This window comes from Diabrotica virgifera, chromosome 1, assembly GCF_917563875.1.
Source record: "Diabrotica virgifera virgifera chromosome 1, PGI_DIABVI_V3a".
NCBI lineage: Eukaryota > Metazoa > Arthropoda > Insecta > Coleoptera > Chrysomelidae > Diabrotica > Diabrotica virgifera.
This window is the reverse complement of record NC_065443.1, coordinates 301,689,833-301,703,174: the sequence shown is the minus strand read 5'-3', so window position 1 is coordinate 301,703,174 and position 13,342 is coordinate 301,689,833. Positions and strand designations below refer to the sequence as shown.

The following is a 13,342-nucleotide window of genomic DNA, read 5'->3' as shown; positions in this document are numbered from 1 at the left end:
TAACATTTTTATATTTTTACCAAATTGTGGAACTTAGCTCCACTTTAGACAACCAGTTTAAAAAAAAATGTTACTTGGCACCAAAAAATTATGTGACTATCTCAACAACAGTAAGTAATACACTTGACCCCTTTTTACAGAATAGGTATAACCTTCGTACCTATCATTTTTGCACATAGTCCCTCTTTTGAATAAAATGTCACTTGGCCCCTTTTTGCAAATCAGCGACGATATGTATATCTTTCTTTTATAAATTGTGAGATCCGGCTGGTCTCTCCAATTTTCACCAAAATGTTTGCTAATGAGAGTGTCTATGGACGATTTATCTCCTTTCAATGAACATCCAATATGTTGTAGATTAGGTTTCAATAAAGAAATATTTTTCCCTTTTCGTATTATAGACTTGCTAAAGCCTATGTCAGAATTGCGTATGAGGCGTAATTGACATGTGCACATGTGAGGTGTCATGTGACTCAACAATGTAAACGTTTGGCCAGTTGCAATTACACAGTTATGCAACTGGCATACGCACACATATACAGAGTTTTGCATCTGACTCAAGATTTCTAATGCCTATTTCTTAGCAAATGCCTTACTTTGCAGCTGAATTTCTACATCAGCAGATATCTATAACATGTGACAAATAACTGTCAGCTGAAACTCAATTTTTACAACTTTTGCAAATACAGAGTTTTGGAATTAACTATTTTTAATGGGAAATAAGCCACAATTTTACTAAAAAAATGATTTTATCAACGTTTCGACGTCCAAATTGGATGCAGTTGTCAAAGTACAAAAAATATTTGTATTTTTAATTAATATTTTTTGTATTTTGACAACGGCATCCGATTTGGACGTTGAAACGTTAATAAAATCATTTTTTAGTAAAACTGTGGCTTATTTCCCATTAAAAATAGTTAATTACAAAAATGCCAGAAGAAAATAGCTTCAGAACAACATAGTTTTGGATCTAGTGGACTCAAATGAGATTTCTTTTAAAACGCTTAATGAAATACTAATATTAACAAGAAGTTCCTAAAGTGGGAAATTCGTATCTAGATAAAACAACAATTAAGATAATTACCCCTATATAAATTTATAATTTAAATAATCCAACAATTAACATAATGATCTCTTTATACGAGATTCTATATAAATTACTCATTTTAAATATGTTGTCGGAAACAATAATTTATTTCTTATACTCACTTGTAATCCATTAATAAGAGACTGGAATCCAGAACCACATAGCCTATTCACTGAAAAGGCGGGTTTTTCTAAAGGAATACCTGATTTGAGCAATACGTGTCTTGCAAGGAAACCACCATCAGCTGCTACAGACTAAAAAATTTAAATTGGTAATTTATTAAAACAAGAAAGAAAGAGAGAGAGAGGGAGCGAGTGTGTGTGTGAGAGAAAGAGAGAGGGAGTGGAGATCAAACAAAAGTGTGTAGAAATATACGAATTTCATATTTAAAATACGGGTAAACGGGCGCCCTAAAACTGGAGCCCCTCTGCTATAGTATATGTAGTATCCCAGTCACGAAAATCTTCTTCTGTTTGTGTAGACATGACACATGTCTACACAAACTGGAGGCACATTTTCAATGTGCCTCCAGTAAGCTGTCGTTCCATCGTTATTGTGGTTTTCCTAATGATCGTCTTTCTATTGGGGAACCGTCTCTGGCCGTCCTTACTACTCTATTTGTTGTCGTTTGGATTATATGTATGATCATTCCATTCTACTCTTCTATTTCTTACCTAGTCCTTGATAGTCCAGAAAGCCACTGCGCATCCGCTAGGAAAAATATTCTAATTCAGATTTTTTGCACAATCTTACTCAAAAAGGACTCCTTTTAACAAATTTGCATGTTGCTAGGACCAAAAGGTGGTCAAAAATTTTTTAAACGTTTATTTTTTTTGTTTTTCCTAAAATTATTTTTTTTGCATGGAAAAAAGTTTTTTTTAGGTTTTTTGGATCATTCCAAACAGAAAATGTCTTTAGTGACTTTTCTCTAAAAATTATAGTTTTTGACATATAAGCGATTAAAAATTGAAAAATTGCGAAATCGGCCATTTTTAACCCTCAAAAACTATGTGAAAAACTGAAAACTTTAATGTTGCCAAGGTAGATAGATATTCTTTAAACATCGATTGATGAAATCCCGAAGAGTTTTTTGCAATACAATATTCAAACTCCTTTGTTTTTTAATTGCTAATCAAGCGTGCGCGACACTATTTTCCACCGACAGTATGGTGCAAATGAAAGGAATAAATTCGTTATTTCGTAAACCGGCGACTTTAAGGAAAGATCCCGAAACAGGTCGATTTTTATTTTTAAGTTATGATATTGTGGCATATATGGTATACTAGTGACGTCATCCATCTGGGCGTGATGACGTAATCGATTATTTTTTTAAATAAGAATAGGGGTCGTGTGGTAGCTCGTTTGAAAGGTTCTTCAATTCTCTATTCAGTATTATAAACATTTACATAATCATTTATACAGGGTGTCCAATAATTTTTTATTAAATTAAATTATTTGACAAAAAAAGAAGTAGAAGGACACCCTGTATAAATAATTATGTAAATGTTTACATTACTGAATAGAGAATTGAAGAACCTTTCAAATGAGCTACCACACGACCCCTATTCTCATTTAAAAAAATCATCGATTACGTCATCACGCCCAGACGGATGACGTCACTAGTATATCATATATGCCACAGTATCATAATTTAAAAATAAAAATCGACCTGTTTCGGGATTTTTCCTTAAACTCACCGGTTTACGAAATAACGAATTTATTCCTTTCATTTGCACCATACTGTCAGTGAAAAATAGTGTCGCGCACGCTTGATTAGCAATTAAAAAACAAAGGAGTTTTGAATATTGTATTGCAAAAAACTCTTCGGGATTTCATCAATCGATGTTTAAAGAATATCTACCTACCTTGGTAACATTAAAGTTTTCAGTTTTTTACATAGTTTTTGAGGGTTAAAAATGGCCGATTTCGCAATTTTTCAATTTTTAATCGCTTATATGTTAAAAACTATCATTTTTAGAGAAAAGTCACTAAAGACCTTTTCTGTTTGGAATGATCCAAAAAACCTAAAAAAAGTTTTTTCCATGCAAAAAAAATAATTTTAGGAAAAAACAAAAAAAAAACGTTTAAAAATTTTTTGACCACCTTTTGGTCCTGGCAACATGCAAATTTGTTAAAAGGAGTCCTTTTTGAGTAAGACTGTGCAAAAAATCCGAATTAGAATATTTTTCCTAGAGGATGCGCAGTGGCTTTCTGGACTATGATGTTCTCCACTTTGCATCTCCATCGTATATCTGCACTTCAAGCTCTATCTATAGTCCAGGGCGCATCTGTTTTGAGATGGACGTTGAGAGGTGACTCATATTTTTTTGCAGAAATTGCTTGGAAATAACTCATATTATAATAATAGTTGAGTTATCCTCCCACTCAAAAAGGTCCGGAATATTGTTGAAATAATCAAAATGTCAAATAATTAAGGAAAAATTCGATTTTTTCTTCGTTTTTTGATTATAACTTTAAAAGTATTCATTTCCGAGAAAAGTTGCACTGACATAAAAGTAGCGTAATTAAATTTTCTACAATATAGCATTAGTTAAAAATTTAAAAAATTGTCACCCTTGTTGCAAAATAGCAATAATTGCGAAAAAACCATAACAAAAACAAGTATTCGCATCTTATGGTTTTCAACCATTTATGCTACACTTAGGACCTTCATATCTTACCATGAAAAACTTTATGATATAATAAAACAATAGGTACTGTAAATTTCATTAAGATCGATTCAACAGATTTTGCAAAATAAATTTTGCAATCCAGCTTTAGCAAAAAAAAATAATTTTTTCAAAATGTCACAGGATTGAAAATAAAGCAGATGGCAAGTTGAAATTATTTTTACATATAGAAGAATGCAGTATCTTTCATTTGCAATTTGCAAAATTAAAATCGATTAACTACCACGGCGTCAGGAATTTTTTTAAATAAACATTAATTTTTGGTGCTACGCGCAGGACAGCGGTGTTCGATTCACACAAGTTGATTTCCACCAAAATTTCTTTCAATCTTTATCTAATATATTATTTTCTTACTCTATATTTTGTTGTATTTTAGTATTTTAATTCCACAAGAATCAAACTAATTTAATTATTGTTTGTGAAATATTGCTTAAACAATTGCATATGTTTAAAAATAATAAACTTTTATTCTCTAAGTTAAAATATATGAACAAAGAAAGTTTTTGCTAAAAGAAGTAAAAGAAGTGTTATTTCAAAAGACAGAGTATGTGTTTTTATTTTGCAATAAACAAATTTATTTATTTATGTCAAAATGTACTAAAAATTAAAATTTATCAATCATTATCAAAGGTCATTGGAATGCCCAATCAGAGTAAACTATCCGCTATCCTGCGCGTAGCACCAAAAATTAATGTTCATTTAAAAAAATTCCTGACGCCGTGATAGTTAAGCGATTTTAATTTTGCAAATTACAAAAGAAAGGAACAGTATTCTTCTATATCTAAAAAAAATTCAACTTGCTGTCTGCTTTATTTTCAGGCCTGCAACATTTTGAAAAAAATGAATTTTTTGGAGAGAGCTGTTGAACCGATCTTAATGAAATTTACAGTATTGTTTTATTATTGGGTGACAATTTTTTTTATTAAGGGTGACAATTTTTAAAATTTTTACAGTTGAGTCCGCGAGTCTTTACCCGTGCGTCATTAATACCTGGCGAGATAAAACACATACTTTTTATCTAGCATCATTCTCTTCCATGCATGAAACTCACGACAAACCAGCTGCCGTTTGTTATTAAGTAACAACACATGTTATTTTTATGAACCATCTAGACTCAGTGCATTGAAAAGAGATAGGTACAAAAAAAGACGATTCAGTATGTTTTCATATTTTAAGCACAATTTGTTTGACGTTTCTGATTCGTTTAATTTTGTGGCTGTCAGTCAGTTGAACTTTTTGCGGTTTTTGTCGAATTTTTGCGTTTTGAAGTTTCTTTATATTACACAAACAGTTGTTTTCACAACTAATTTTATATTGGGCTTTAAAATTTTAAGGTATAATAAATAATTATTAGGCAATTAATATTTAAAACATACAAAGCTAACGTCATTCACACAGTAAAGAAATGACTGTGTTTAGATTTCCGTCAAAGTGAATAAAATAACAAAAATAAAATATGTTATTGGATTTTTTTATAAATTGTTTATTTATTTATTAATCAATAATAATAAAAGAATTTCTTAAGCTACTTCAAATGTAACTGTAATTCTGCGCAAAAATTTTGAAGCAAAACTTACATTTGACATTCTATATATTTGATAACGTCAAATTTTATAATAAACCCCGTAATCGGAACAGTAGCCACTTTCTGTCAGTTGTTGTTGCGTGAAATAGATTTCCGACTTATTTCGTATGCTTTAAGTGATGACGCACGGTTAAAGACTCGCGGACTCAACTGTAACTAATGCTATATTGTAGGAAATTTAATTAACTTTTATGCCAGTGCAACTTTTCTCGGAAATGAATACTTTTAAAGTTATAATCAAAAACGAAGAAAAAAATCGAATTTTTCCTTCATTTTTTGACATTTTGATTATTTAAACAATATTCCGAACCTTTTTGAGTGGGAGGATAACTCAATTATTATTATATGAGTTATTTCCAGGCAATTTCTGCAAAAAAATTTGAGTCACCTCTCAACGTCCAAATGTACTAATATTTTTACAGATGCGCCTGGTCTACTAAGACACATAGATGGTGTCTTACCATCGATTTTTCGAAGGGTTTTCATCTCTGCTGTCTACGTCTACGTCTCACGGCGTATTTCTGCCGTTTATGTCTGCATTCCGTATACCTACATAAAAGGCAGAAAATAAATATTTCGGATCTCTGAATGAAATTTTAGATCTTTTTGGTTTTGACGGACCTGTCTTATTGTATTCAAGAGAAAATAAAATATAAACAATGAAATTGAAAACGGAGGATAATATTACAAAGTTTAGTTACTAAAAAAACTGATCAAATTAGTCAAATTTATCTACTTATGTCACCTGTGAGTGACACGCGCACTGTGCCAAGTATAGGTATGGAACGCAAAGGTGATATGAGCACTGAATGGGTTAAAAATACTATGCACTCACCGGAATGACGTTACCAATGACTACAGTGTCGACTAGTTCGGGTTTAACATTAGCAGCGGCTAAGGCACCTTTGGAAGCAATTACTTGGAGATCGGTGATGTGAGATTTGGCCAATTTGCCCCCAAATGTACCAAAAGGTGTACGTTTCGCACCAACAATAAAAATTCCTGCAATCGAAAAAAAAAAGTTAATTTCCACATTCTTTGATGTTTGCAATGTTGCCAGATTTATCATTAGTCACTTTGGTTTTTAAAGTCTCTATATTTGTATTATTATTGAAATCCTCACTTCAATACCAGTTACCATGTGTAACACTTGGTTTATCTAGTCAGAAAGGTCTTAAATAAATAAAACTTCTCAGTTCCAAATTGTTTTAAAGCAATTCAGTAAACATAGAATGATGTGATTTTGACATTAGTTCATAAAACATTGACACTAGTTCATTAAAATAGCTTGATGTTTATTGAAAAGTTTTGTAAAACAAATTGTAGATACCTATTATAAGGTTTGTTGTAGCATCAGTTTCAAACGGTTTGAAACCATCAGCGAATAGTGGACCAGCACGAGTAGAGGGGATAGCACTGGTGACTGTATTATGTTCTCTCACTGACCAACTGTTTGCTGACGGTTTCTGACTAGTTTGACTGTTTGCTAGAACAAACCTAATAACTAAAGCTGACAGTTGTTTTTTAAAGCTCTACAATAAGGGTGGTTTTTAAGGGGTTACATAGGTCTTGTGGGTAAAAAAAAGTGGACTTTTTAAAAAAATCATATCTCGAAAACTAAAAATTATTTTTATTTATAATTGAAACATGTAAAAGTATAGTACTTAAGGTACTCTCAAAAAAATTTTGAGCCACAAATATTCATTTTTGTAGAGTGGACTGCAATTTTTCGACAACAGCCCTTTTTTTGCAGTGGGCAGCATAAATAAGTCCAGTCTCATTTAAAATTAAAAAATCAAAAAGTTTCTTGTAGTTTATACCTTTGGCTAGTGAATGAACGAAGGAATTTTTTTTAGGTGAAGTCGTTTTTGTTTTATAAAAAAAAACTACTTTAAAACTGGTAATTTTTGAAAAAATGAGACAAATTGGGGTCGAAAATGTGTTTAAACTTATGTAAAATCTTCAAATTTAATTCTTTTTTAAATTCCTTCGTTCATTCACTAGCCAGAGGTATAAACTACAAGAAATTTTTTGATTTTTTGATTTTAGTTGAGACTGGACTTATTTATGCTGCCCACCACAAAAAAGGGCTGTTGTCGAAAAATTGCAGTCAACTCTACAAAAATGAATATTTTTGGTTGAAAATTTTTTTGAGAGTACCTTAAGTACTATACTTTTACATGTTCCAATTATAAATAAAAATAATTTTTAGTTTTTGAGATATATATTTTTTTAATTCACTTTTTTTACCCGCAATACGTATGTAACCCCTTAATGAAAAATGACAAATTACTGTTTTAATGATGTGGAGCTACATAAAAAAAGAATGTGTGTGTACTTTGTACGCACGTAAGAAGTTATACTTCTATTATATGATTTAAACGAAATTAATATACTTTTTATTTATATTTTATTTAAATATTAAACTAATTTTGTACTTACTACTTCTCAAACATTTTTATTAAAACAGTGAAAAAAATTAAAATAATAAAAGAATAAAACACACACAAACACATTAAAAATGCCACAAATGATTTCTGAACATTAATTGTCGGAAATTTTTTTAACTAAATACGTATTTTCTGAAAATAAAATTATATAATAAATATACTTAAGTACAAGCATAAAATGTATAAAAAAAAATAAAAAAATAAAAGTTTCTATTGGGATTCGAACCAGCTTATCAGCGCGGTTAGTATTGGGGTTCATTCGCCTTAAACGCTTCGCCTTGGAGACAATGTGTCATTATGTGCGAAGATCGACTAACTAAATGGATTAAACTTTTGACATTTTTGAATTAAATCAAATTATTTTGATTTTGAATTGAAATGATTTAGAATTGAAAAAATACAACAAAACATAGAGTAAGAAAACAATATATTAGGTGAATATTGATAGAAATTTTGATGATAATCAAAATATGTAAATAAAAGTATTACATACTATGTATTTTGGTAGGTTCAAATAGGTAGGTACCTATGATACATTTACAATTATTACGTACCTGTTGCATTTAAAAACTATTTAAAAGTCACTACAATTATAAACTTTTTTGTTTCAGTCCTCACAACAATAAAACTAAGATATTAGACATTTGTTTACTTTCATATTGAACAATTATTTATTATTGACAGATCATTTCAACACCCAATCAGAGCCCGTATAACGACTAATACCATACTGTTGGTGTGCGCATGCGCACAGATTAATATAAATTCACCCTCAATCTCAATCGCGCCTATAGAAGTATAACTTCAAAAAGATCTTATAGTGAAGTAGCCAACTTGTTCAATGATACTTTCCCAAACTATTCTCCTATCTAGAAAGCGATGGTACAAAAAATTGTAAAGGGGTTCCAGGAAACTGGATGAGTAAAAGATGGCAGGACAAACAGGTGGACCAAAAACTGTAATAAATTACAATAAGAATTTAGATTTAATGTAGAGTTTCATTTAGAGTAGAGTTTTTTTTCGCAATAATATTTTCTGAATTGGGCTTGCCCGTAAATAAATAAATAAATAAATAAATAAAGATCCACATGCATCCTCCCACATACATCCACCTTCAGTATTTGTGTATTACATAAGAATTCATTTAAACCCTACAAAATCCAGTTGTTGCAAGGATTAAATGAAGGTAACTACGACTCTAGATTACAGTCTAGTGAGGTAACAATTTAAGGTATTGGAGTGAGATAAATCTGATTAACACTATTTCAAAGACCAGATGATTCTGCAACCTGAGTCCAACTGAATGAAAATGAAAGATTCAGATTCAAAACCTTTATCCCCATAATTGATGCCCTGGGTAAGTGGTCGGCAAAGTGTGGCTCCGGAGCCGCATGTGGCTCTTTGGCTGATTAGGTGCGGCTCTGGCACATATGGAAAAACATTACATCATATTCTGATAAATTAGTTTTTATCAAACATACAAACTTTAGCATTTGTCAAAGATCCTCTTAATGCTACAACAACTGAGTTGAAATTTTCTCCTTCTGAAATTGGCATTATTGGCTTTGAAATACAATTTCTGGATTTAAAAAGCAAGGAGGTATGGAGCTCTAAATGCAAACGTCTTTGTGTTGAATTGGAAATATTGGAGAAGAAAACATATTCACAACACAAAAAGTGATCTGCTTTGAATGACCTGGAGAAGGAAGACATAATCATTTTCAACGCTTGGAATAATATTCCTGATTCTTATGATCAGCTAAAAAAGCTCACGTTTGCTGTTCTTTCCCTTTTCGGCTCTACACATCAACATTAAAAAAAAATTGGGATATTGCGCCAAAAATTTTGTAAAAAATACAGTGTTGTAGGAAATAAAACTCTACAAAATGAAAGAAAATAGAAGTTTATATGATGATTAGAAACGAAGATATCGCCAAAAAACAAAAAAACACATTTTAACTTTTTGGGGGGTTATGGATGGGGTTTAAACATTTTTTTGGTCGAATACTTTTTGATGTAGAACATGTGGTTCTTTTATTTTTGGAATATCGTTGGGAGCTTTTTTCACTATCTTAACCGATTGACTAGCTAGACCCTTTAGTTTTATTTAGCGTAATAAAAGTTTGCTGAACAAGCAGATTTTGCTCCCAATTTTTTTTAATTGTTGTAATGTTCATATTTGGCTCTTTGGCTAAAAAAAGTTTGCCGACCACTGCCCTGGGCATTCATCTAAAACAAAGATTAAGTTCATATCGTCGCCGTGGAGGTCAAGGGAGCCAAGCCACAAATTTATCAAAATTGAGTTAAGTACATAGGATGTATTTAAAACCCTCAAAAAATTCCGTGGTCAATCGATTTGAGCCATAAATGTCTTCTTCTTTACTATTTTATAATTCGCCAATAGATCTAGCACACAAACTTTAAAACAGTCAACGACAATAAGCTGCTTGTGTCCATTTACTTCCATAATTTATTTATCTATATCTTAAAAGAAGTCAACAACAATCTGAGTGGCATATCTCTGTTGACCACTCAATATAATGCAACCGGTCCACGCATTGGTTAGATTTAAACGTTTTTTTCACTAATGATATCTTACCCTTAATAAGCAAATTAAATAAGAATTTAATAAGAAAATTTATTTTTTATCAGTCGTTTGCCCTTGCTATCCATGACTTGATGTTTGCTTTCATTTTTTCACTTTGTAAGTGTAAGTTTTTGAAAAATGTTTTCACGTGGGAAAAATTTGGTTAATTTAGCTTTAAATAGTTTGGACCAAAAATAAAGAAAACAGAGATAATCTCGAAGGTGGTAAGTAGAATATTTATTTTTATTTTATATTTGTTTGGATTGATACCTGGTACCCGACTAATATTTGTGTATTTAGTAAATCTGCACCTCAGTGGTAAAAAATCTTATGCTTTCAAAAAATTTAGAATTAATTACATGCGAGATTGATCAGGCTATAGATTGTGAAAGATCGAACTTTTCATATAACACACATCATTCCCTCACTAAGTATAATAGAGTCCCGTGGAAAGCAGGTTGACGTGTACATACCAGAAGGGTGGTACATGACTGCACACCCTGAAAAAAACAGTAAACCTTACCACAAGGTAATTGAAATGGATTATTCTGACTTTTTAGATTATAAGAAATATAGCAACCAGCTAATTACAAACAAGTGTCAAACAGAACAAGGAAAAAATGTATAACTTTTATCTGACAACTATTTTTATCTTGTTTTTTTTTTATCTTTTTCTAAGAGATTATTTAACGACCCTCGTATTATTTTACTAATGATAAAATTGATTGGTGCATAATATCCAACTTACGATGATGATAAAAGTAGTTTTTTTATATTTTCTTCTTAAAAATTGTTTTTTTTTAATTTAATTTAATTTTTCTTGTCTTCTGATTCTCATTGTGATATTTTGTAAAGACTCTTCAAAGCGCATATTTACAAGGCAGACTGACAATAAATTATTTTGCCTTTGGGAATATAGCCATGTTAGTCTAGTTCTTGACTTTGTAAATTGATTGTCGTTTTTTTTGTATTACTTATTTGAATTAATAAATTTTGAGAACCTAAATGCGACCATTTTTATAATATTACTTATTTACTTTTAATGATAACAAGATTAATAGGTATTGTAGATTATAAAAAAATTTAGACGCTTTTCCACTAATAATCAGTATCTCATCCAATAATTCTGAGGGTTGACGCTTTTGACTGCAACACAAGATAGTAACTATTATGTTACTGTTCTGTGGTCAAGAGGTCTAATACACATATCTTTTTAAGTAACAACTTAAACATGAATTAATTTAATAAAGTAAATAGGTATAATCTATAATCATGTATATTCAAAATTTGGTCTTGAAAAAACAATAAATTCATACTTAAAATTTGCAAAAACTAATTCATTTTGTCACAATAAATCTTTAAGCAACCGTTTCTCAGGATTTTACTTTTGTGGATTGAGCCTATTGACCTCCACGGCGACGATATAAGAACATTAGTCAATGCTTTGGATTATTTTGAAACTCTGAATTATTTGAAAACTCTGAATTCCGAAGAGTGAGACAGAGTTGCAAAGAATTCGCTGAAATCTATTATGAAGACGTAAACAAGAAAGAGTTAGAAATGGAATGTATAATTATGGAACTAATATTATTCTGGAAATGTATCTTTTAAGAGAGACCAAAATTGAAGACATTTTTCCTAATGTAGAAAGGGCACTGAAAATCTTAAGCATGATGGTAACAACCTGCAGTGGGGAATGCTCATAATAAATGGAATGACATAAAATAGGAGTTGCTGGAAAGAAAGCAGGAGTTATTTATTTCTATTTTATTCACACTTGTTTTATAATTTTTGTATTCATTATCTTTGCCTTCACATCCACATCAATGAAACAATAGTGTAAAACAATACAAAAAATGATTGGATGATGATGACTAGGGCTTTTCAAGGATTGTCATTTGTTTCCAGCTTCTGTGAAACAAATGACTGTGAATGAAAAGACATACTATAAACCTCAGATCACTAGATTTGAGATTTGATCATTAGATTTGAAGTGTTTGTCTTAAAAATAGATAATTATTTTAATATAAATCTGTTTTTAATAAAAAAAACACAGATAATGAGGTTAGGTAAAAATAAAATTAAAAACAAAAAAATGCTGTACACGTATTTACTCCTGTACAAGGCTTTTTTAATAAATTGTAAATCAAAATGTTTCATATATATTTTATTAGATTTGCATGTACACATACCTTTAGTTAGAGAAGTCATTATTTTTTCACTTGAATCGTTTACTTTACAGTGTACACTCACCCACTTCAAGAAACCAACTAAGCAAATAATATATTTTGACTAAAAATAAATGAGAATGTAATTAATATGAGTCTGATAACCGGTGTAACAAAGTTCAAGATAGAAAGATTAAAATAATTCTACTACAAACACAAACAAGAAAATAAAAAAAATGTGGACTTTGTACTTTGAGTATGTAAAAAATCACTGACGATTTTAATTTAAATTAAACCATAGTTCGTAGGCCGTGGCATATTGTAAATTGTACATCTGCTAATATGTATTATTTTTTTTTTAAATATGATGAAGGTGAAGGAAAAAAGAATATAATATTTTTTGTTTCCATTTTTTATTTTGGGTTCTTATTGTGGATCAAAGATGGTAAAAAGTAAAGATTTCACTTTGCTGCCATCTATTATTGTTTTCAAATACTTTTTAGGTGCTCGTTTGACATAAGGACATGGTAAATTTTTTTAGATAAAATGGAGTACCATAGGGTTATTAAAATAATTACACTGTTATAAAAAAAATAACTATTTATACCACGTTTTTATTATTTGCAAGAAACTATAAAAAGTATAATAAAAACAATTATTTTTCAAATCAATGCCAATTTCAAAGCAATGTTAATTTTTAGCACAAAAAAGATTGTGTGTAGGTACTTCCCACATAACAATGATGTTCGTATCATGTTCTAAGCATATACTACCA

General features: G+C 30.4%; 1 protein-coding gene across 5 annotated transcripts in view; it reads right to left on the bottom strand.

Annotated features, from left to right (window-relative positions):
* The window catches only part of LOC114340791 (3-ketoacyl-CoA thiolase, mitochondrial), a 51,138-nt gene extending 38,287 nt beyond the window's left edge, over nt 1-12,851 (bottom strand). For 3 of the 5 annotated variants that reach the window (XM_028291566.2, XM_028291564.2, XM_028291565.2), the window contains exons 1-3: nt 12,592-12,851; nt 6,198-6,364; nt 1,210-1,341 (exon numbers count right to left, since the gene is read on the bottom strand). In XM_028291566.2, the coding sequence (XP_028147367.1) occupies nt 1,210-1,341; nt 6,198-6,364; nt 12,592-12,610 (318 nt within the window). In that variant the 5' untranslated portion in view covers nt 12,611-12,851. The remainder of the gene's footprint in view (nt 1-1,209; nt 1,342-6,197; nt 6,365-12,591) is intronic. The other 2 variants (XM_028291563.2, XM_028291562.2) reach the window with 1 other exon arrangement.
* Nucleotides 12,852-13,342: the final 491 nt, after the last annotated feature.